General features: G+C 37.5%; 1 protein-coding gene and 1 long non-coding RNA gene across 6 annotated transcripts in view; one reads left to right on the top strand and one right to left on the bottom strand.

Moving 5' to 3' along the window:
• LOC142532717 (uncharacterized) overlaps positions 1-22275 on the top strand; it is a 45641-nt gene extending 23366 nt beyond the window's left edge. Inside the window, exons 1-6 of one of the 5 annotated variants that reach the window (XM_075639127.1) lie at positions 3331-3579; positions 15848-15959; positions 16063-16234; positions 16319-16503; positions 21767-21911; positions 22005-22275. In XM_075639127.1, the coding sequence (XP_075495242.1) occupies positions 16180-16234; positions 16319-16503; positions 21767-21886 (360 nt within the window). In that variant the 5' untranslated portion in view covers positions 3331-3579; positions 15848-15959; positions 16063-16179 and the 3' untranslated portion in view covers positions 21887-21911; positions 22005-22275. Of the gene's footprint in view, positions 1-3330; positions 3580-15847; positions 15960-16062; positions 16235-16318; positions 16504-21766 lie in introns of those variants that run through there. The other 4 variants (XR_012816599.1, XM_075639134.1, XM_075639118.1 and 1 more) reach the window with 4 other exon arrangements.
• LOC142532735 (uncharacterized) lies at positions 16311-21760 on the bottom strand. The gene is made up of 2 exons (XR_012816601.1): positions 21547-21760; positions 16311-16531 (listed from the first exon to the last, which is right to left on the bottom strand). It is a non-coding gene; the product is annotated as an uncharacterized LOC142532735 (long non-coding RNA).
• Positions 22276-26609: the final 4334 nt, after the last annotated feature.

The raw sequence follows: 26609 nt of genomic DNA, 5'->3' as shown, positions 1-26609 counted from the left end.
CACACAAATGGCCAAATATGTAATAATAATAATAATAGGATCATTATCCTATATCCAAAAAATCCGATTCGATTTATTCACCGTTGGATTAGATTTCTTTCAGTTGAAACCATAGGATCAATATCCTATATACGAAAAATCTGATCTGATTTGTTCACCATTGGATTAGATTTCATTCAATCACAACCATCAACTTCATATCATCTAGTATCACTCATTCTATATATAGATATAACATAATTTTATTTCGAGTCACCATTATCATTCTCTATATAATAAATATTATACTTATCTCCCAACATATTTTTGTTTCAATGGCTTCGAATGGACGAACTGCTTCTTATTCATATCAAGAAGACATACACCTTTGTCATGTTTATCTTGACATTTCCCAAGATCCTATCATAGGCATAAACCAATCTCGAAATCAATTTTGGAGTCGTGTCGAGCAAAGCTACAACAGTTCCAGAGCACCCGACATGACTGAAGTTCGTAACAAAAGATCTGTGCAATCTCGTATGGGCTTAGTATTGGCGGCGATTAGTAAATTAAACGCATGCATCCAACAAGTTGAACAACTCCATCCAAGCGGTGCTTCAGATATGGATATTGTGAGTTTTGTTTTGATAGAATATCTATACTTATATTATTATCAATTTTTTATATTATTTAACTTAACTTTAATTTTATATACAGATAATTCGTGCAAAAGAGTTAATGAAACAGGATTCTAATTTCAAGAATGGTTTAAGTTTGATCATGTATGGTATATTATGAAAGATATGGAGAAATTTGCAGCTTCGTCAAATCATTCACGGTCAACAATTCAAAGAGGTATTGAATTTTTTGACTCTCAACAATCGGACACACAAGCAACGGATTCCCCCAAATCAGCGTCCCTTGGATCATCACCATTTGAGATTAATTTAAGTGATGAAAATATTGGTGGTACTTCGTCACAGCGGCCACTTGGAGTGAAAAAAGCAAAATTAAAAAGAAAAAAGATGAATATATGTCACAGACAATTGAATCAATGAGATTAGGACAAGAAAAATTTTTGGAAATAATCCAAACTGGAAATGCTTATCGTGAACATATCAAAGAATTACAGATAAAACGTATGCAACAAACTGAACGAAAATTGGAACAAAATGAAACAAAAATAGAACAAAATCGACAAATGTTGGATTTGACTAGGTTTCAAGAAGAAAACAAAATTTTGGTAATCGATCTCAACTCAATTCAAGATCCATCTTTGCGTGAAAATTTTAGGGCCGAACAGTCAAGAATTTGAGTGAGAGGGAAGAAAGGAAACGTGCACGTGATAGTCTCGACTATGGAAAATATTTTGGAGACATTGGAGGATCTGTGATCCAGCTTACCTCCGTTTTAAATTTAAGTGCTTGTCATCCTTATTTTATTGTATTGCGGTATGATTTTTAATAGTTTATTGTTTATTATCTTGTTTAGGTTTATGTTATATCATTATCTTTGATTTTAAGTGTTGTCATTTATTTTATTTTATGTTGTATTGTAATGTCAATTTTAATAATTTAGAGTTTTTTATGTTTGTTTATTTAATTTTGTATCATTTTCTTTGATTTTCAAAAAAGTAGTGTTTGAAATCTTAATTTTTTTTGTACTTGTATCTTTGTATTCAATATTAATTAATTTAATTATAACTACATAATTAAGATATTCATGGCATATTTTATACTATTTTACTACAACTAATTTATCACAAATAATTTATTAACATAATAATATTATCTTTATTAATTATGTATTAAATTAAAATATCCAAGTTTTTTAAAATCACTTTGTTAAAATTTATTGTTTGAAAATTGTTTGAAATAATACATTTTTATAATTAAATTAGATTATAAAACTAATTATATAATATTTAGAATTTAAGTAAAATTACAATAAAAAACAATTACAAAAATAATAGAAAAAAGAAAAAAAACAACGCTATTGCTACAGTGTTGCACCAACACGGTAGCAAATCTTTATTTTGATGTCAAACATGGCGTCGGTTGGAGCAGAGGCGGATGTACAGATGGGCTATACTGGGATGTAGCCCAGTCCACTTCTTTTTTTTTAACACTTAGTTAAAATTTCAACCTACCCATCAATGGCCCAGCCCAGTCCAGCCCAACCCAGCCCAGCAACAGCTTCTCCTAATTTTCACGCCGTCTTCACAAAATTTGGGATTTTTTTTTGTTGGCCAGTCACCGTAGTTGCTCATTTGCTTGTTCTTCCTAAATCCTAAATCCTGAGATTCGGTCCATCTTCCTCAGATACAGGTTAGCATATCATATTTTTCTTAATGACTTCTTGCATTCTGTATTTTATTTTTTAATGTAATTCATAAATTACTTTTCCAAAAATTGTAATAATTTTCTTCTTATTTTATTTTTAAAAAAACCCCTCAACTTAGTCATTCCATGAAATGCTATTTGAATTATAATGATAGTCTCTGCGACTGTTTTGGTCGAATAAGCTTGAAGAAGTTATAAAAAAAATGGAACGAGCGGCTTTATTAACAAGAAAGAAAAGAGAAGAATAGGTGATGAAAATGAATAGGAAATATGACTTGCACAATAATGGAAGAGAAATTAATTATGTTAGAAGTTAAATTTAATTTCTTAAAGAAAATACAAAATTTAATATAAATTTAACATCTGAACAATATATATGGGTGCATGTATAGTTTAATAATAATTGTCGATAATTGTTGTTCAGTTGTTGAGTTATTGATTGACTATTACTTGTTTATTTGTTTGATAATTATTTTATTACTTGTTTAGGACTATAATTATTTTATCCTGGAGATTTCACAGATCAAGAAATTGTTGCTTTGGAGTATGAATTGATACATTATAAACTTGATGTGATGCAGAATTTAAAGGTTTCTACACTTGTTGAGTTGTGTCAGCAATTGACTGAGAGTGGACGGTCAAATATTTACGTTATGTTGACTAGATTGATTCGTCTTGTTTTGACATTACCAGTGTCTACCACCACTACTGAGCGAGCTTTTTCAGCAATGAAGCATGTGAAAACGGCACTTCCCAATAAAATGGAGGATGACTTTTTTGCCGATTGTTTGACACTCTATATTGAACGATATTTAGCTAAACATATTGATGTAAATTCTATTATTGATGAATTTTATGTTTTAAAATCTTGTATGGCACAACTTCGTTGAACGATATAATATAATTTTTTTTTAATAATATATAACTTATCATAGTGAGTTCAAGCCCCCCAAACTCTTATTCCTGGATCCGTCCCTGAGTTGGAGCAATTAAAAAACACCATTTTGGTGCTGGGTTGGAGCTGCTCTAAGGGCCACCTGCAATTCCCGAATACCTTTCTTTCCCGGCAGTTTCTTTATCCTCATTTCGATGTTCAGCAACAACCGCTGCAGCAGGGTCCTCAACCGCAGAATAATGCTCCTCTGCCGGGGACGCAAGTGCAACAACACCTTGATCCCACGATGCTGCCGGTGGCGAAGGGTAAAGTAGGGGCCACTCAGAACGCAGCGGCAAATGTTGTTGAAGCTCCGAAAGGAATGTACGTTATCCACTCATTTTGGATGTCACAAATTCGAGGAGCGCGGTTTGTTTTTTTAATCATGAATTAAGTGGGTATCCGTCCAATTTAACTTCTCTATGGGTAGTTTAGCTTTAACTGCATCACAGATGGTAAAGTTTCGATTTTTTAATGGTTCACTCTTGCCTTTTTAAATGGTGCAGTTTCCTCGTGACTAACTATTGTCTAGCATCTATGTTTCGCATCTTATTTCTTATTTTGATATGTTGTGATTCTGTCATTTTCCTTCTTGTAAGAACTAATTGATTTTTTACTTTCTTTGTGAAAATGTGCTTGTTTTATATGTTTTTAACCACTTCGTCATATGCCGTAATGATGTTTATTAAATCGTTGATTGTTTTGTAGCGCTGTTCTTCGACGTTTTATCGGTGAAGCGGAACGGAACGGCCGAGCGGAACGGTTTGGTGTTTAAAAAATATGGTTATGAGATATTCATGGTTCATTACGGCAAGGTATGGTAATGGTTATTGTGTATGGTTATTGTTTATGGTTATGTTTATTGAAATGGTAATAGAATGGTTATGTTATTGGTATTATATTTCATAGTTGTTGATGATTATGGAAATGAATGTGTAGAATAGAAAGTTGATCTTGAGCCAAATAGGAAATGGAAGTGCAGAAACGGTATGAAAAATGTGACAGTAGTTGTGGTTTTTAGTATAATGTCTTGTATATTGATCCAATTGTTGTGAGGCCACTTCATTAGAAAGATAAGATATAAGGCTATAACTTCCATGTTTTGATAGATCATTTGATTTTTCAACATCTGGTACATATGGAATTAGATATCGTGGATTTGATTATGGGTCGTCTCAATATATTGGTGATAGATAAAATGAATCTTCATCATCTATATGGCGGGGTGTTGGACGTCATGGTCCCGAGTATAGATCTTCAAGTACAGCTGATAGTTCTACTGTTTTTTTTATAGGAAGCTATAAATTTATTAGATTAATAATATTTTAGGTTACAAAGGAAGTGGATGAGCCATCCACCGTACACCCACATAATAATTATGCATTAGAAGTTCAGATGTAAATGAAGCGCCAATCCTTAACTAAATCTGATAAAAGTAAATGATGAAACACTAGCACGGTAGTCGTCCATTTAGCTACTGTGAATCTAATTTGCTCCCATAAATCCTCCGACGACTGTTCTTTGTCACTGAAAATTCTGTTATTGCGCTCCATCCATGTCGACCAAAAGATACAATGCACAATGATATACCAGAAAATCTTAACCTCCCTTCCCGTAAGTAAACCGTTCTCCATGACAAACATATCTCTCGAAGATGCTGGAAAAACCCACTCGAATCCCAGGTGTTGCATAACCTTTATCCAAATGCGTCTTGTAAAAGAACAGTGTATCAGAAGATGATCTTGATTCTCCTCATTTTTCTTGCACAAGATGCACCACTGTGGACATAAGACCCGACTTGGTTGTTTCTTCTGTAAAGTGTCACAAGTTTGCAATCTGCCCAACGCAACTATCCAAGAAAAAACCTTTACCTTTTGTGAAATCGGTACTTTCCAGATGTTAGTGTAATATGGTGAAAAAAGATTATTTATACCTGGGAAAAAAGAAGAGTAAAGAGAGCTAACAGAAAAAACACCCGACGACTCTCCTAACCACACCCTGGCATCAGACGAACCCACACTCAAAGAAACTGACTCTAAGATCCCTAAAAGGGAAGTATACTCTCCCAACTCGACATCATTCAACCCTCTTCTGAACCTCACATCCCACTGAAAGACCGAATCACCCTGACTAGCAGAGACCAAGTAAAAATTAGCAATTGGTTTATTAGTAGACGAAGATAGAAGAAAAAGATGAGGAAACCGATCTTTGAAAGACCACCCGCCCGCCCACCCGTCTTCCCAAAACAGTAGTACATTCCCTCCCTTAAGCACCGTACCAATCAAGTGTTGACAAGACGAGTGGGACCGAGAAATAAACTTCCAAGGGCTTCTGAACGTCGAATTCTTAGCCTCCCTTATATCCCACCCATTATCTTCAAATCCATATATGCTTCCCACAACTCTTTTCCACATAGAATCTTGTTCAGTCCCAACAAGGAACTTTTATCAAAGTTTATCTTAAGTCCCGATTTTGAGCAGAAAGATTTTAGTAATTCAACAACGGTGAACAAGTGACCCTCTGTTTGGACGAGGAACATAGTGTCATCTGCAAATTGTATGTGTGAAATTTCTACTTTATCTTTCCCAACTACAAGTCCTCTCACTGCATGTGTCGATTTAGCATTATCAACCAATTTCCCTAGCCCATCGATCACTAAGTTAAACAAAAAAGGGGATAAGGGGTCTCCTTGTCTGAGGCCCCTTTCCCCCTTGAACTTCCCTCTTGGTCTACCATTGATGAAAACTGAATACGACACATTTGAAACGCAACCCTTGATCCACTTCCTCCACTTAGCCCAAAACCCCTTCTTTTGAAGCACAAAATCTAAAAATCTCCAATCCACATTGTCATATGCCTTTTCCAAATCAACCTTCAATATCCATCCTTTTTTCTTTTTCCTTCTGTACTCCTCCACAACTTCGTTTGCTATGAGACAACAATCTGTTATCTGCCTTCCTTGAATAAAAGCGCACTGATTTTCCGCCACTGTTTTGCTCAAGACTTTTTTCAATCGATTCGTCAAGACCTTTGCCAAAATTTTGTACAAACTCGTAATTAGGCTGATAGGTCTAAAGTCTTTAACCTTCGTTGCATCTTTTTTCTTTGGGATCAAGCAAATGTAAGTTTCGTTCGTTTTTCATTAACAATACCATATTCGAAAAAATCAGCAAACACTTTCATAAGGTCATTTTTAATCGTATCCCAACTTTTTTGATAAAAGGCTAAAGTAAACCCATCCGGCCCCGTTGCTTTTGCACCGTCGCATTCAAGCACTGCTCCTCTGATCTCCTCCTCCAAGAAAGGCTGTTCCAACTGCTCGGCCTCCGTTATGTTAATTGGCATCCATTCCACCCCATCTAGACCCGATCCATCCCCTTCAGATTTTCTGTATAAATGTTGATAATACCCAATGATTTCATTCTCAATCTGCAACTCATCTGAAAGCAATGACCCATCTTCCAACTCTAACTTGTCTAAAATCGCTCTGTTTCTCCTGTTCTTCAAAAGTGAATGGAAGAATTTAGAGTTTTGGTCCCCATCTTTCAACCATTTTACTTTCGCCTTCTGACTGTCCATCTGTAATTTTCGAATGATCATAGTCTCCAACTCACATCTTACCTCTCTCCGATTCTCATTTAGGCACTCCGACCACCTTCCCTCCTCCTCTCGCGCATCTAACCGGTTAACTTTATTTCTGAGCTCTGAAATTTTCTCATTTATGTTTCCAAAAACCTCTTTATCCCAATCCAGAACCTTATTTTTTGTTTCTTTGAGCTTCATCATAAACTTATAACCTTCCCATCCTTGAGTATGCCCGCTGCCCCACCATTCTGCCAGAGACTCTTGGAACTTATTGTGTGACAACCAAACATTTTCGAATCTGAAAGGAGAAGGGCCCCATTTCAACTTCGTAGTGTCCAATAATATTTGATGATGATCCGAAGTGATTCTCAGCAGCATTGTTTGCCTGAAAGTTGGGAAAAGATCCTTCCACCCCCCAGAAATAAGAAACCTATCCAATCTGCAGTAGATTGGATTATCCCTGAAGTTTGTCCAAATGAACCTCGCATTTAGTAAAGGAGGATCTTGCAGACCCAACTCCTCGATCAAAGTGTCAAAACATTTCATACTTGTGGTGTTAGAGGTGCTGTTCATCTTTTCGCTCAGATTCCTAACAACGTTGAAATCTCCGCCGACACACCAATTATTCCCGCAAATGGAGTTCAAACCTGCAAGTTCTTCCCAAAACAATTCTCTATTCCTTGGGTTTCACGGACCGTAAATTGCTGAGAACCATCACTTAGTTCCCTCATTCCACTCTACTAGGACAGAAACAGAGAAATTCCCAATCAGATTGTCGCTCACCTGTACCACTCGTGGATCCCACATCACTAAAATGCCTCCTGATCGTCCATCCGATGGTAAACTAACCCAATCAACAAATCTAGATTTCCATAGACTTGAAACAAATCGACGGTCCATTCCTCTTTTCTTCGTTTCTAACACCACCGCAATGTCCGGATTTTCCTTTCGAGTAACCATACGCACTAACTCCCTCCTTCTCGCCGACCCTCCCCCCTAATGTTCCAAGAGCATATCTTCATGTACAACGTTTAGAGCCCTTCGAAGACGATCCTTTCTCATAGTTGATCCCACATTTCAACCTAAAAAGCTCTCTGCTCAGCTTACCTGTAGACTTGCTCAATACGATGTCCGCTGATGAGTTACTGCCCTCGTCCGCGGGAAGTAAAGAATTAAGTGTGAAAGAATGATTAAGACTCGATGACTGAAAACAGGAAAGTACCTTGCCCACTAAAGGATTAGTATTATCAAGAATAGAAGGCTGTAAGAGTTGCTGGGTTTCTTCCTCTGGAATGAACAGCCCTTTAATGTCCACGTCGTCTGCTTCATTATTGGCCAAGGACTCCGACTGAGAAGACGCGTGACTGCCCAATTCAGTGACATCAAATTCATCTTCCAGCAGGTCGTCTTCTGAATCATTGAGGATAATATCTTCAAAATCTTCGTGATGAAACTCCCGTCTTGCTGGAATCCTCCATGATCAGCACATCGGCTTTAACTTTCCCACCCACTTCAATTAAATCACAAACATCTTTGGTAGCAGTGTTTGAGTTTCTGCAATTGATCTGTCGATAGGTGTGTGATGCTGAATTTTGGCCATTTTCATTCTCTATTGAACCGCTATCTTTGTCTTCTCCGTTGGATAAGGAATGGACGGGAGATCTTCTGAAATCCTCAATTTGTTTAGGAGAAATTCTTTGTATGATTTTTACCACTTTATTTGCTTGAACTGCCGGTAAAAATGAGTTCTCTCCATCTTCCTTGAATGTAGACTGAAGACCCTGCACCTCTTCGATCATTGCCTTGTGGATGTGAGGTGGCGTCCCAACATTGTCCATAGTTCTGCCGATATTCGAATTTCCCCAACCTGCCACTGTCCTCTTACCATTAATCACTAATTGGGCGTATGTATGCTTTTCGTAGGACTCGTAGGCCTTACTATCGAAAGTTAGGGGAATAATTGTGAGTTCCGTAATGACCCCGTTTAAAGGAATCGTAATTTTGTTGTTGATGAACCCATCTTTTGTTCCTTTAACCTTGATCCTGGCTGCCCCTAAATCTCGGAGACTCTTTGTATCATCGCTAACCTCCAACAAGCCCCCACATTGTGCCCCGATCACTTTAAAATTATCCAGCGACCATAAATTCCATGATAACCCCAAAATTTTTATCCAACTGTTACAACACTTGATAACCGAGTTTGCTGAATTGATGTTTGGCCTCCATTCCTCAAAATCAAGAGCCACTCCAGATTCGAAAAAGCCTCTTTTCAATTTGAGATATAGCGATAATTCCTTTGGACATTCAGGCCACCAAACCGTTTTATTAGCTTGAAACGGATGTACTTCGATCCTTCTCTTGACGTCTTTTCCTAGCAGCAATTCAACCTGCGTCCACGATACGTTAACCCTTCCTTTAGTGATGATAATGGCTTCATTCCAATCTCTCTCTGTAAATTTCCAGCCACTGTCCTCCTTAAACTTCTTCACTCCTTGATTGTAAACCCATTCTTCCTTCTGAACTCGCTGCTGAATGTTTTTATCTCTGATTTTAGCTTTACCATACTCAACCGGTTTTTGTTCCACTCGCTGAGAATTACCAGACAGTAATTTGATAAGGATATTTGATATCCTTATCCATCCTATAGCATTTAAACCACTAGGTATGATGATATTCTGTTTCTTCCCCTTTGAAATGAATCTTGAGATCTCTAAAAACCGGCCTCTTTTGTTCACAAAACGTTGTGCGATGATCGTTGAACTTTTGCCCCTTAATCGATTAAAGTCCACGCATGACTGAGGATTAAGAATGAAGTTTCTAAGCTTAGAGCTGATCCATCTAGCCTCCTCACGATCTAAGTCCAGAAGATAACTCGCATTCCTTGTTCTTTCACACCACCGAATCGACGAGCCTCCATTAGCCAGCTTCAAAGTGAACGTCTTAAACTCGATCTTAACCGTTTCCTCTCTTACCGTTGGCTTTACAGCTTGAGACATTAGCACACTGAATCTGATTAGCTTGACGAAATAGTGAAAACTCCGACCCAGTAGTACCAAAAGTTCGTTGATGCAAAAACAGCTACCAAATTCACCGAAGCTAAGAAAGTAACCGGATATTGTAGTAAAAGAACAGAATCTGAGAGAAAAAACTCCAAAGAACAGCCCAGTCTCAAAGATGGGAAAGTGGCGAGAATGAGACACAGGAAATTAACTGACGGAAATCCAAAACATCGGCGACCGGTGACCGGCGACGGGTACGATAGGCGGAGGCGAACAAAGGAGGTAAAAATCGGGAAGCATAACTGGAGTTGGAAGGAAATCAGAGAAGAGGGAAAACGGTAGGTAGCGGTAGGTAGAGAAAATTTTGAAAAATTCTCTCTCTAGGGCATTTTTTCTCTCTCACAACACGTCTTTCTCGTTGGTTTCCTTCGATGTGGCAATATTTCTTTCCTGAAGAAGAACGATGGTTCTACTGTGTATCGTGGATTCGGATACTATAATCGTCGTGACGAAACACTATTACAAAATTAGTCATCCCATTCTAATGATCTTTCGTCATCTCAATCTAATCAATATCTCTATGGACAATCACGTCAATATCCAAATGTTCGAAATCAATTTAATCTACGAGATAGTGATGAAGAATATAACAATAATTTCGCTACTCCGCGTCACTCTTCATGGTATTAGCTTTGGTATGTTATAATTTTTATCGTGTATTTCTTATTGAGCTATTATTGTAAAATAGTTTTGTATTGATATATTAATTTGTAATAACTTCATATATTTTATTTTTTAGTATGACGTAATTTATATTTAAATTTTTTTACTAATTTTTTGAATTTATTAATTTTTTTATACAACCGTTCCGCAACATAACATTGGAACTGGAACGGTAGTTGCCGTTCCAAGCACCGCAACCGTTCCGGCGAACCATGGCGTCAACTGTTTTAGCTAACTTTTTGGATGTATGGGATCCACTTGCATGAAGTTAGCCAATGTTCTCCTTATTGTCATTTGTAATTTTCTGTAAATATGTTTGATGGTACGGTACATATACAAAATATAGTTTGTCTTATATTGTGAAATTTGTGAGCTTCATTTTTCATTCATTCTCGAACAATGTATATATAATGGTTACAAGCACAATATACAAGGTAAAAGGATACATTATAGAAACTAACAATAATTAAGGACAAGAAACAATGATTAAGGGATAGCAAACTGGAATGATTTGTAATAGAAGCTAAAATATTGGGGTGATACGTGATTGAAGCGGTGGAAGCAGTGGAATTTGTCCAACACCCCCTCAAGTTGGAGGTGGGATTGAGAGGTCAAGGACACCCAACTTGCGAAGTAAGTGATGAAATGTTTCTGCTCCAAGTGGTTTAGTAAAGATGTCTGCCAATTGCTCATGAGATCAAAGAAAGGATGGTGTGATCAGGCCGGCTTGAATCTTGTCGCGAACGAAATGGCAATCAAGTTCAATGTGCTTAGTGCGCTCGTGAAACACGGGGTTGGAAGTAATGTGAATAGCAGCTTGGTTATCACAATGGACCGGAATTGGTTGAGAGAGAGGAAAGCCAAGATCTTGGAGAAGGTAGCATAACCATTGTAGTTCAGACGTGAGGGCATCAAGAGAGCGATATTCTGCTTCAGCAGACGAGCGAGAAACAGTTGGTTGTTTCTTTGTTTTCCACGAAACAGGGCTAGAACCGAGCATGATGAAGTATCCAGTAGTGGAGCAACGAGTAGTAGGGAATCCAGCCCAATCAGAATCAGCGTAACCAACCGAAGATAGAGGGCTGGATGCGGAGAGAAAAAGTCCTCTACCAACAGAACCTTTGAGATAACGAAGAACTCGATTAGCAGTATCAAGATGAACAGAATGAGGATTGTGCATGAATTGGCTAAGTGTATTCACAACATATTGGATGTCAAGGCGAGTAACAGTGAGATAAAGGAGGCGACCCACGAGGTGACGATAACTGGCCAGATCGGAAAGTCGAGTACCATTAATTGGTCGTAAGTGAAGATGTTGTTCCATCGGAAAATCGGAAGGTCGAGATCCAGTCATACCATAATCACTCAATATATCAAGCACATATTTTCGCTGACAGAGGAAAATGCCTTTAGAGGAACAAGAGACCTCGATGCCTGAGAAATAACGTAGAGGACCAAAATCCTTGATGGAAAAGATCGAGCAAAGAAAAGTTTGACATCAAAGATTGTTGTCATTGTTGCCAGTAATGATGATATCGTCGACGTAAACAAGGACGAAAGTAGAAGTGTTAGCATGGTAGTAGGTAAAAAGGCTTTAATCTGAAATGGATTGTTGAAAACCAAGTTGAATTAAGGTCGATGAAAACTTGGAGAACCATTGGCGGGAAGCCTGTTTAAGACCATAAAGTGATTTTTGGATTTTACAGACCTGAGTGGGATCGGTAGAAGAAAAGCCAGGGGTAAGTTTCATGTAAACTTCTTCATTGAGATCGCCCTGGAGAAATGCATTATCAACGTCGAGTTGATGAAGGGATCGATTTTTTATGGCCGCGTTGGAGAGGAGGAGACACACAATGACAAGTTTGGCAACTGGTGTGAAGGTGTCGTGATAATCGACACCTTCAATTTGAGTATATCATTTGGCTACTAAACATGCTTTATAACGTTCGATTGTAGCGTCAGAATGATATTTGATTTTGTATACCCATTTACAACCGATAGTTGTTTTATTAGGAGGAAATGGACATAAAGACCAAGTGTCATTTGAGTCAAGGGCACAAATTTCATTTGACATTGCTTCACGCCAGTGGACCGATCTCACAGCTTGGGAATAAGAACGTGGCTCGTGATTATTAAGTACGGTAGCGAGAAAAGCGCGATGAGAGCTGTGAAAGCACGATAAAGAAAAATAATTCGTCAAAGGAAAATGGGTGGACGAAGAAACATGATTACATATGTAATCGTTGAGATGAGATGGGGGGCGACGAGTCCATTGAGGGTGAGTGGGTACTGGTGTAACAGAACATGAGGGTGTGATGCTGGTGGTGAAGCATTATCTGAATTAGGTTGTGAAGTGATTAGAAGCGAAGTAATTGATGGAACATTATGAGGAATATTGTTCATGTATGAAGGCGCGTCATTGTTGTGAGGAAGAGACCCTAAAGGAATAGAAATATCAAATGTTTCATGATCATTAAGTGGAGTGATAGAGATCGATTCACTTGACGATGGAGAAGGAATATCACGATATGGAAAGACAGATTCATGGAAGATGACATGGTGAGAAATAGATAATCACCGCGTGGCTATGTCATAAACACGATATCCCTTTGTCCAAAAGGGTAACCAACAAAGATACCGGGTTTGGCTCGTGCATCGAACTTATGTTGAATGTGCACATTTCTTGAAAAACATAAGCAGCCGAAAACCCATAAGGATGAGTACGATGGAGCGGTTCCAAGTAAAATTTGATGAGGTGACTTGTACTGTAGTATTGGTGTGGGAAGTTTATTAATGAGAAATGTTGCAGTAAGAATACAATCTCCCCAAAAGGAAAGCGGCAGATTGGCATGAAATCATAGAGCTCGTGCGACATCAAGAAGATGACGATGTTTTCGTTCAACAATCCCATTTTGTTGGGGAGTTGCAACGCAACTATGCTGGTGAGTAATGCCATTTGTGTGAACCAAGTTTGTATTTGCTTAGAAAGAAATTCAGTGCCGTTGTCGGACTAGCAATTGAGGGAGAAAACTTCCTCCAGTACCAAAACTGATTTTTGATTTTTTGTTAAATTGCCGATTGATTTGGTTGAAGAAATGATTCAACATATTAAAAGTTTCACATTTGTTTTTCATTAAATATATCCAAGTACATCTTGAATAATCATCTACAATCGTCAAGAAATAACGTAAATCATTAAGCGATGGTGTAGAAAAAGCACCCCAAATATCAACATGAATTAATTCAAAACAATGAGAAGAACTCGAGGTACATCGAGAAAGGAGGGGCGTGATTGTTTAGCCCATGGACAAATGTGACAAATGAAACTTTTATTGGCATTAACGTTGGGAAAATTCTTAACAATGAAATGAAAACGAGATGTTGATGGATGGCCGAGTCTAGCATGCCATATATCAAACTTATTACATAACTGAAATGAAAGGGCAGAATTGCAAGCTAAATTTGCATCAAGATAGAAGAGTCCATTGCAAGCACTACCCCGACCAATCATCTTCTTCGTTGTTCGGTCCTGAAAAAGACATTGAGAAGAAGAAAAAATCACATCACAATTACTTGATTTTGTTAATTGTGATATAGATAGCAGATCGAACTTAAAAGATGGTATGTGGAAAACATTCTCAAATGTGAGTGATGGAGAATAGTGAACGATACCTATGTGAATCACAGGCAAATAAGAACCATCGGGTATCTGAATCGATAAAGATTTGTCGACAGATGTATAGGAAGAGAATGAGGATAAAGATGTGCATATATGGTTTGATGCCCCTGAATCAATAATCTAATAAGAGAAAGAACAAGTTAGAATTGTACCTGCTAGGCGAGCTGATGGCCCGTCTGATTCTCTGGAGGCCAGGAGTGCAAGGACTTTGTTGTATTGGTCAGGCGTCAATTGAGTAGGAGGGGCAACGGTAGTGCCCGGAGACGAGACTGGTCTTTTTCCTTGTTTGTCAGGAAATCCATGGAGTTGGTAGCATGTGGCGAGTGTGTGGCCGTGTTTATTGAAATGATCATAGAAAAGGCGCAGACGTTTTCCAAAAGGTCTAGGCGCTGCTTTGTATGCTTGAAGTGCAGCGGAGTCGATGTTGGGAATTGTCCGGATATTGATTTCTTGTTGCTTCTCCTCTTGGCGTACCAGATTATATGTACGTTGAATGGAGAGAAATGGTTCCATTAGGAGAATTTGGCTTTGAACTGCCGAGAAACTGTCATGAAGTCCCTGCAGAAATTCCATAGCACGGTCTTGATGTTGATGGTCAATGATGCCTTTTGCATTGCCACAGATACAAGGAGGAATGAGAATGATGGAGTTGAGTTCATCCCATAATGATTTGAGTTGTGTGAAATACAAGGAGTCAGACATGCCTTCTTGCTTGAGGGCGGCAATCGACTATTTCGGTTGATAAATTTTGGGCGCATTTGATTGAGAGAAGCGCTCCTTTAAATCAATCCAAATCTGCGCTGCAGTATCACCGTACAAGATGCTCGGACGAATGTCAAGGGAAACAGAGTTGAGAATCCAACTACTTACCAGGTCATTGCATCGTTCCCAATTAGAAATGTCATACTTTTCGGGAGGAATCGGAAGAGAGCCATCAACGAAAATCAGTTTGTTTTTTGCTCCAAGAGCCATCGTTATTACACGACTCCAAGATCCATAGTTGTCTCCTGTTAAGAGAGGATGTGGACGGGCTATCGGAATGATGAATGGCATAGGAATTTGTTTTGATGGGTGGTGGCATAGTGGTGTTTGAGATCTCTTCATCTTTGGCCATGATGAAGAAAAATGAAAGATGAAATGAAACTGAGATTGTTCACTGATCTGATACCATATGAAATTTGTGAACTTCATTTTTCATTCATTATTGAAAAATGTATATATAATGGTTACAAGCACAATATACAAGGTAAAAAGATACATTATAGAAACTAACAATAATTAAGGACAAGAAACAATGATTAAGGGATAGCAAATTGGAATGATTTGTAATAGAAGCTAAAATATTGGGGTGATACGTGATTGAAGCTGTGGAACGTGATTGAAGCGGTGGAATTTGTCTAACATATATGCACTCGCCTTTTTTATATGGGCAGCCAAGAATGGTGAAGTAGATTATTATCTTCAGTGACTGGAAACTTATTTGATGTCCAAGTTTCTTTCAAAGCAACATAGATGATCTTTAAATTGAAAATTAAGTTTTGGTAATATTTTATGTGATACACCTTGTTATTAATATGTTGCAGTGAGACTTCACTTTTTATTTCAGTACTCCTGTTGGAACCAAAAGAAGAGGTGGTCCAGGAGGTCTAAACAAAGTATGTGGTGTTTCACCTTAACTACAGACCATTGTTGGGGGGCCAGCATTACCAAGGACAGAGGTTTGGATATGATTAAACAGTTCAATGAGTTTCAACATTATGTTTTACGAAACTGGTGCTAAACATATGAAATCTGTATCGTGTTGCTTTATTTTTAATTCAGATTTTGAAGCAACTCTGGGCATACATTAGGATGCACAATCTTCAAGACCCTGGTAACAAGAGAAAGATCATCTGCAATGACCCATTGCGCGTGGTTTTTGAAACAGACTGAACTGATATGTTCAAGATGAATAAATTGCTTGCTAAGCATATTATTCCACTGGATCCAAGCAGTATGTAACTAAACATAAGATCAACATTCTGCTTGCATTGATTTTGATTTAAATCTTAATTCCAATTTTTATCACATTCTGAAGAATCTGGACAAGCTAAAAAATCAAAGGTTGAAGATGAGCCAGCTAAGCAGACTACTAATTCCAGGCTTCCTCCCGAGAAAATATCAGATGCTCTTGCAAAAATTTTCGGAACTGAAGATAGCAAGATGGTACAATCAGAGGCTCTGGGACGTGTCTGGGAGTACATTAAACTTAACCAGCTGGAGGTACATTATTCATGACCTGTCAGCATTTCTGTGAGAACCGAAAATCTTGCAATAATGTAATTAAAATTTGGAAGGAAATTTTATTAGCATAAGATTCTTTTTATTGTATTAGAATAAGATGGCCATGTTGAAATCTTTATTGCCAAGCAAATTTTGAATTTTGGGGTAGGAAATATTATAAATTAGTATATCATACAAGATGCAAGGAAACAAGATAAAGAAAATCTCGGATATTCATATAAATCAAGGAATTATATCTCACGAATTAGGAAGAGAAATCATCAGCAATGGCAAGGATATTTGGAGTCAATATTAGGAGATTTGACATGAATTTTTTGTATGATTTTAGTGTCAAATTTAGCTCCACCCTCCTCCCCTATAAATAGTGCATCAACCCCACTCATTCAACACACATAATTTCGAAATCCTAGAGCTGAAAAACTCGAAAATTCAGCAACTCTCCCTAGTCAAAATACTGCACAAAAATCGTCCCGAAAATCGTCAAAGAAATCGAGCCGGAGCGCTACCCGGACGAGGAGCGCGAAGTGATCCAAACCAAGCCGTTCACTCAACGTTTTTTTAAGTACATCCAAACACTGTAAGTGGGCTGTTTTAAATTTTGTTTTATGCACATGAAAATTTCGGTTTTGTAGTTTAAAAATACGGTCGAGTACCGTCATTTTGTCTATACGTTTTTACGAAAGTTATTACGTTTATGTTTGACACTGTGAGGATTCCCTGAAAATGGGTGGAATTCCAACATATGGCCCTTAACAGTGAGATAGAACTGTTTTATGGCCTCGTTCCCTTAGAGGATTAAAACTTAGGGACTGACGTCAGTAAACCGTTAAAGGTGAAAAATCGCAGTGTTATTATGTTATGAAATTTACGTTACGTTTATGAAAAGCATGATGTACGTTTATGATATGTTTTGAAAATGTTATTAAATTGATTATGTTGTGTTCAAAGTCTCTCATTTACTGAGTATTCCCAAATACTCACCCCCCTTACAACCCTTCCCAGATTAGTCCGAAGAACAGGTTGAGGAAGAGGAGTCCGAACAGTTCTGGGGATGGTGATTCACGAGACCAGTAGTAGTTATGTTCGAATTTATGATTTAATAATTGTAAGACGCTTCCGCATTATTTACTATTTCGTTGGATTTCGTTATTGTAAAGACAATGTTTATTTTGTTGTTTCGATTGTGTGATTGTTAAACAACGCCGGTGTCAATCCCGAGTTTCGGGGCGTGACATTTAAGTGGTATCAGAGCCGCCAGGTTCATAATCCGAGTGGGAAAAAAATCGATTTTCAAAAAAAGAAAAAAAAAATTCGGGAATTCCGGCCAAACAGGCCCTTAGCGCGATCCGCCGCATTTTTCGCCGATTCCGGCCGCTTCCGGTAGTATTTCTTTGATCGGAGACCAGATCTAGGACCGCCTCGACGAGACGAACAAAAGCTCTTAAACAATTTCAGATTTCGTGCTCGGGTGCAACCGGAATTTCGGATCTACGGATTTGGCGTACAAGCCCTAACGCCGAATCTTATTTCGTCCAATTACCCTATCAATCCTACTCCGATTTTCAATTTCTTTTACCCAAACATTATACTATCCATGGGTAACGTTTCCCAACAATCAATTTTGAGATCGGATCAACTAATCGAAAACGCCCAATTTCAAGTGAGTTAATCGAGTTTGAGCGAGTTCCGGCCAATTAGGTAGTTTTTCGACCGATTCTGGCCGTGCCACCACCGGTTCCGTGATGGTGACCTCTTCGCCGACGCACGCCTTTCCTCCGACCATACTCCGGCGAGTCAACCCGGCGAGTCAACTCGGCCGAGTCAACGAGTCAACCCGCCAGCATGTGTCCTTCGATTTTTCGTAGGAAACTCCGAATTCGGTTCCGTCAACTGATCTGAAATCCTCTCGACATACTCTTCGAATCCATATGCCTATCTCAAAACTTTCCATTTTTCGAAATTTTCAAAAAAAATTTAATTTTCAGTATATTACTTTATCCTGATATTTTATTATGTCTTAGTGATTTTGTTCTAGGAGTTTTATTTTACCTTTCTTTTTCCGTTGTTGCTATTTTATTCAGTACGACTTTTATTTCCTTTAGATTGGTCATGTTCTTTCTTTTAGAAATCAATAAAAATTTGTTCTATTTGGTTCATTGATTTCAATTTATTTCAGCACAACCTATTGTATGAACTTTACTCGTACAACAAATTCTTAGAACTTGCAATCTGTAGGAAATGGCCGGCAGACCCCCAAGACAGAACCGCAACCCGCGTTATGCTAATATCAACCGTGAAGGCGGACAGGAGAACGAGCAAGGAAATGGACCCCTGCCGGCAGTCAACTTAAGCCAAGCTGATCTTATGGCCATAGCCACTATTGTGGCGACAACACTGCAAGGGTTGGGAAACCCGAACGCCAATCAGCCACCACCACCAAATGGAATCAAGTTCCACTATGAGTCACTCCGCAAGAATAGGTGTCCAACCTTCAGTGGAGCCGCTGACCCTAAAGTTAGCCAGAGTTGGCTGAAAGGTGTAGAGACTCAACATCGCCTATTGGAAGTTCCCGAGGCACTGAAAGTGGACGTGACTGTGCCGTTCCTGGAAGATAAAGCAGGAAAATGGTGGGAAGCAATCTCGCCAGCCATGACAGCTGCAGGACCAATGACTTGGCAGCGATTTCGAGAAGCCTTTCTGAAACAGTATTATCCAGCCGAGGTCAGACTGCAGAAACTGAGTGAGTTTGAAAACTTCACTCAAACTCCGGATATGTCAGTTGTAGAATACACCTCCCAGTTCAACGCCTTAGGATCTTATGCTCCGGCAATCATGGCGGACGAAGTTCTAAAATTACACCACTTCAAAAAGGATTTGAACAGCAGAATACAGTCGGCTTTGGCAGTCTACCAACCTGCGAACTTCTCAGACTGGATGGGCGCAGCCATCCGAGCTGAAACTGGTATCCAGCGCAGAGATAAGGAGATTAGGAACAAAAGACCTATGAATGATCAGTCCTCTTATGGCAGTCAGTCGTTCAAGAAACCGAACCACTCCGGCGAACCACCTAAGGGGCCTTCACCCGCCACCAACTACCAAGCCATTAAGCATTGCCCAACTTGCCACTTACGACACCTGGGAGAATGTCGTAGAGCCAGCGGCATCTGCTTTGGATGCGGAAAACCAGGGCACCGTATGGCAGATTGTCCAGCCGCCAGCAACAAAACAACTGGACCAGGTAAAAGAGACGGGTCGAGCTCAGGGGCGAATACCAATAAACCACGGGAGAACAAACCGAATGCCAGGGTGTTTGCCATGACGCAGGAGGAGGCAGATGATGCAAGCGATGTTGTGTCAGGTACCATATTTTTCAGCAAGTGCCTGCTTATGTGTTATTTGACTGTGGCGCTACACATTCTTGTATATCTAAGAGATTTGGTAAGAAGTTAGGAAGTAAGCCCGATAAGCTAACCGAACCTTTCCAACTAGCCACGCCTACTAGTAGAGCCACTGAGACTGACGAAATTTACAGAGATTGAAAAAAAAAATCAGTATTGGTAATTAGATTTTTAGAGCCGACCTGATACAGTTGATCATGGTCGATTTCGATATCATCTTAAGAATTGATTGGTTAGCAAGAAACAATGCGGTAGTAGATTGTAAGGGAAAGGAATATCCCTACCTATTTGGAGACCAGGCCAACTCCAGTTTCAAGGACGAAACTTCTCATAAGGAGGGAGGGATGTGAGAACCGAAAATCTTGCAATAATGTAATTAAAATTTGGAAGGAAATTTTATTAGCATGAGATTCTTTTTATTGTATTAGAATAAGATGGTCATGTTGAAATCTTTATTGCCAAGCAAATTTCGAATTTTGGGGTAGGAAATATTACAAATTAGTATATCATACAAGATGCAAGGAAACAAGATAAAGAAAATCAAGGATATTCATATAAATCAAGGATTTATATCTCACGAATTAGGAAGAGAAATCATCAGCAATGGCAAGGATATTTGGAGTCAATATTAGGAGATTTGACATGAATTTTTGGTATGATTTTAGTGCCAAATTTAGCTTCACCCTCCTCTCCTATAAATAGTGCATCAACCCCACTCATTCAACACACATAATTTCGAAATCCTAGAGCTGAAAAACTCGAAAATTCAGCAACTCTCCCTAGACAAAATACTGCATAAAAATCGTCCCGAAAATCGTCAAAGAAATCGAGCCGGAGCGCTACCCGGCCGAGGAGCGCGAAGTGATCCAAACCAAGCCGTTCACTCAACGTTTTTTTAAGTACATCCAAACACTGTAAGTGGGCTGTTTTAAATTTTGTTTTATGCACATGAAAATTTCGGTTTTGTGGTTTAAAAATACGGTCGAGTACCGTCGTTTTGTCTATACGTTTTTACGAAAGTTATAACGTTTATGTTTGACACTGTGAGGATTCCCTGAAAATGGGTGGAATTCCAACATATGGTCCTTAACAGTGGGATAGAACTGTTTTATGGCCTCGCCCCCTTAGAGGATTAAAACTTAGGGACTGACGTCAGTAAAGCGTTAAAGGTGAAAAATCGCAGTGTTATTATGTTATGAAATTTATGTTATGTTTATGAAAAGCATGATGTACGTTTATGATATGTTTTGAAAATGTTATTAAATTGGTTATGTTGTGTTCAAAGTCCCCCATTTACTGAGTATTCCCAAATACTCACCCCCCTTACAACCCTTCCCAGATAAGTCCGAAGAACAGGTTGAGGAAGAGGAGTTCGAACAGTTCTGGGGATGGTGATTCACGGGACCAGTAGTAGTTATGTTCGAATTTATGATTTAATAATTGTAAGACGCTTCCGCATTATTTACTATTTCGTTGGATTTCGTTATTGTAAAGACAATGTTTATTTCGTGGAAATTATGATATATAAACTGGTTCGGTTTATACTGTGCTATGAAAGGCTTGTTGTTTCGATTGTGTGATTGTTAAACAACGCCGGTGTCAATCCCGAGTTTCGGGGCGTGACAATTTCTGTGTCAAAGACAATAATTATAAGCAACATCTTTGTTTTTTACACAGCCTTAATGTAATTTATATGACTTTGACTCGTGTGATGTGTACTCATTGTGGCACTCCCATATTTTCCTTGAATCAGACATCTCGGGTGCATTCATTTCACGCAGCGCTACAATGTCCAGTACCTCAATTTTTTTGGATTTGAATGTCAATCTTGTTTTACTATGTAGGATCCTCTGAATACAATGGTGATTCATTGTGATGTAAAGCTTCAGGAATTGTTAGGATGTGAAAGCATTTCTGCATTGGGACTTCAGGAGATGCTCACACGTCCCCGTTCATCTAAGTAGCGACAATATTTACTCGTGGGAAACAGTTAGCTTAATCAGATATTGACAATTAATGTGGTCCGATCTAGTGAATTTAATCTCTACACCAACATGATGTTGTTTTACATTTTTTTTGCAGGTTTGTTTCATCTTGTAACCGGCTAGTTATTTTGTGACGACATGACTGACGCTAAAATGATCGATGTAGAGTTAGTTTCGTTTGGTTTGTCCTAGTGATCAGTTGTTTGACTTGTTTCCTATGTTTGCTGGTTTCTGACAGCTGGTGGATGATGAAATTGGATGTACCTAGTAAAAGTGTATTGGCTAGATATAATGTAATTAACCGCTGACCTTAGTTTAGGCTTCTTATGTTTGATTGGATTAATGTGTTCTGACTGATGCGTTTGACATTTCTGCTATTTGGGTTATCTGCCTATTGTGTGTGGAAATCAGTCTTCCTGCACAAATAAGCATATCATCAATGGCTGCAATCGTGCGGAGTCGAGCGCCAATAGGGAGACCCTAGGCAGCTCGAGCCGTTCTATCGAGTGTGAATTTTGATCCAAGGTTAGATTCAAACTACTTGAGCTTTGTGCTGGTCCACTTTTACTTTTGTAAGCATCAAGTGGAAATAAAGATGAACATTATACTTGTCAAATTGTTTTCTATCCCCGTTATACATTTTTAAATGGGCAACATACAACTAAAGTGTTAATTAAAATAACGTCTAAAGATAGAGATTATTTTATAGGGATTATTTTATATTACAATTGGAGTATTTCTCTATTATGACGTGGTCAAAAGTTAACATTTGAATTATTAATATATATGTTAATTTTCATAAAAATGTGAGAAAATCAAGTGGTCTAATGATATATGAATAGTAAGAGAAACATTCTTGATGAAGTATAGATTAATCCGTTAGATAGCTTTATCTGTTGGTCAATTGGCATAATCTCTCCCAAATTTGGGAGAATAAATGGTTCTAAATCCACTTGTGACAACTCCCATCTCTTAAACAAATAATAATAGCGTTTTAAAAATAAAAACTTATAAAAATGCACATATGATTTGAAGTCAAAAACTTGTATGAGACGGTCTCATGGGTCGTATTTTTTTTAGACGGATATCTTATTTGAGTCATCCATGAAAAATTATTACTTTTTATATTAAGAATATTATTTTTATTGTGAATATCGGTATGGTTGACATGTCTCACAAATAAAGATTTGTGAGACCGTCTCACAAGAGACCTACTCATGACTTGAATTCGAGTAGCTTGATTAGTATTTGTTTATAATAATAAAAAGAACGTAATATATATTGAGCTGATCCTGCATTTGAGTTGTTTGGATTCGAGTCGCAGCTTGACGAACATAAGATATGATGCAAATCAATTTCTATTTAATCAGTTTATAATTTATATAATATTTTTAATTGAGGGAAATAGTCTTTCATATCAAATAAACTATAATTTATAAAATATTTTTAATTGAGGAAAATAGTTTGCTTCTATTAGGTTTCGTATTAATACGAGACTTTCATGTCAAATAAACTATAATTTATAGACAAATTTATATAAAATTTGAGTTATCACAATCGCAATCAGTATCTAATCAACTTTTTTAAAAGTCGTGGAAAAGAAGCTATTTTGAGAATTCCCCCTTCCATTGTGCCTTGAATAATTGAATGCCTACTTTCGTTAGTGCCCTTTCAATTCTACTACGTCACACCCCTTAGCACCAAATCAAAAGGAAAATTAGAAATGATCAACCAAATTGGATGTGATGTCGTTTTTATTTTATCTGCATTAATTGTTCATCGATAAATTTCAAATCTATAATAAGACAGACGTCAATTCTCGAATACTTTATCAATTTCAAATCCTCTTGAAGGATGGTTTGATTTTGTTGATTGATTAAACCAAAGTCGCCGAGTGTTTGAGTTTTTTTTTTTTTTGTTTACATTAAATTAATCAAGTGAGTGAGTTTTTTTTTACATTAAATTGAATGAAATTTTATTATAGGAATAAATTAAATTTAAAAATAAATGTGGTGCAAACCTATATATCAACTACATTTTCCATCAACACTGATGTTACCCTAATAGCCACATCACTGATGTCAATTTCCACGTGTCGTAATTCTATTTGTTGAACATGTGGGGCCGGGACACCGCCCAAAATCCCCACAATTAATTTATGCGAATCTTCAAAGCTGGCGAGTTCTATTTTCGACAAAGTAAATATCTTATTGTATATATTGATATAAATAAACTTTCTTGTTTCCAAGAAACGATGATGTTTTTTACGTCTCAAATATATATGTATTCTGTCACGTTTCGAAACTCGGGAATGACACCGGCGTTGTTTAACAATCACACAATTGCAACAACAAGCTTCTTGTAGCACAGTATAAACCGAACCAGTTTATATATCATAATCTCAAATTAAATAACCATTGTCTTTACAATTCCCAAAATAAATACGACGACAGAGTTTTAATGCGGAAACGTAAATCTAATTAATAATAACGTAAGGATAATCGATTTCCTTGAGCATTCACCATCCCCAAAACTGCTCGGATTCTTCCTCCTCAATCTGTTCTTCAGGCTTATCTGGGGAGGGTCGTAAGGGGGTGAGTATTTGGGGAATACTCAGCAAGTGGGGAAAAATCGAGCACAATAAAGACAACATGCATAAATTTCGAATCATAAATCATGAGTTCATACGTATTTCATAACACATGCATAAATTTCGAATCATAAATCATGAGTTCATACGTATTTCATAACACATGCATAAACTTTGACCCAGCACTGCGACTCATCTACTTTCTACGGTTTACTGACGTCAGTCCCTAATTTTTACTCCTCTAAGGGGGCGAGGCCGTATAGCGGTTATGTCCCCCACCGTGTAAGGGTACGTCGTGGTTGGGATTCCCTCCCGTATACAGTCGACTCCTCACAGTGCTTTTGAAATCGTATGACAATTACACGAAAAGAGTAGAAAGGAGATTGTACTCGACTATTATTTTTCTTGTAAAAATCGAAAACATGCATACCCGAATCCGAAATTTTAAAGTTTAAAAATAAGCCCACTTACAGTAGTTATTGATGCTAAAAACGTGGTGGCTTGGCTTCGGGAATAGATCACTTCGCGTTCCTCGTCCGGGCAGCGCTTCGATTCAATTATTAGGCTAACTTAGGGATGATTTTCGGGCAGAGTTTCGGCTAGGAAATGCTGCTGAATTTCGAGACTTTCAGCAAGGGGAATTCGAATTTAAAGGTGTAAGAATGGCTAGGCTTGATGGTGTATTTATAGGTGAGGAGAGGAGAGTTTAATATGGTATCTAAATCATGCATGATATGCAACCAAATCCCATGATTTTCCTTCCAATTTGCCACCAAATCTCACGTTTTTGGTTTAGAAATCCTTTTTCCATGGTTGAGTTATTTGACTACCTAATGGTGGGATTTAATCCTTGATTCTTTCCCCCAATACTTGGCTCGAAAATGGTGATGCTAATTCAAGGGATTTTTTTGAGCCACTTTGATGATATATTTCCCAATCACACTAGTATCTATCCATCACCATATGTAGGAAATTAATCTAGGAGGGATTTTCGAAAATCTCTAGCAATGATCATGCCTCAATTCTTTTAATATGTATGATACTCCAATCATGCAAATATTCTTTCCAATTTTCGAAAATTAACATGCCATAGTGTAGGTATTATTGACTTGGTAAAAGATTTCCAACAATTAATTCCCCAAGGTGCACATCTTATTATATTATTTATTTATTTTACACAAAAATATCACATCCTACAATTCTTTAAAAAATTCGGTTCTCACATATTCATTTATATATATATATATATCTTGAAAAACATGTAATATTCTTTCGAATGAATTAAATAAGAACATAATAATAATATGTATATTATGTTCTTATTTAATTCATTCGAAAAAATATTACATGTTTTTCAAGATTTAATTTACATTAATAAAATAATGCTACTAAGTAAAAGCAAGCCTATATAATTGGCACCTATGGCGCATAAAACATACCAATCAAAGATTCAGTCTCACTTGATGATATTCTCAAACACTTACTAGACAACAAAAACAAAATGTTTAGTATTCTGAAAAACATTAATAAATAAAAATTAACTTGTTCTACGCAAATGATTTTATAAATTCATTTGTAATTTTTTTTATTACAACACATGCGGGCAAAAGGGATCGAACCCGGAGAGAGGAGCTAGCTAGTCTGGCGGATGAGATCACTGGACTACAAGCCCGGTCTCTTGTAATTTGTTTTTAAAACATAGTAGATCCATATAAAATGCGACAAGATTTTTGACTATCTACTCAATATCACAAAAACTCGTGTGAGACTGTCTTAATAATCAATTTTGCGAGACAAATATTTTATTTGGATCATCCATGAAAAATATTATTTTTTATTGAACATATGAACAAAGTTGACATGTCTCACGAGTAAAGATACGTGAAACCGTCTCACCATAAATTTACTTAATATATAAAAAAATTTAAAAATAATTTCTAAGACCTAAAATAGATATATCGTTGGAGTTAGTCCAGAAGATGACTGTCATCCAGCATACAGGAATGTGTACTTCCTACGGAGCGTATAGGGAACTGTCATTGATTTATATATATATATATATATATATATTTTTAATCTGTTGTTATGTGTTATACTAATCTAATTACAGAC

The sequence above is a fragment of the Primulina tabacum genome, chromosome 2, assembly GCF_025594145.1.
Source record: "Primulina tabacum isolate GXHZ01 chromosome 2, ASM2559414v2, whole genome shotgun sequence".
Lineage (NCBI taxonomy): Eukaryota > Viridiplantae > Streptophyta > Magnoliopsida > Lamiales > Gesneriaceae > Primulina > Primulina tabacum.
Note: the sequence above shows the minus strand (reverse complement) of the source record. Positions and strands in the feature narration are given on the sequence as shown.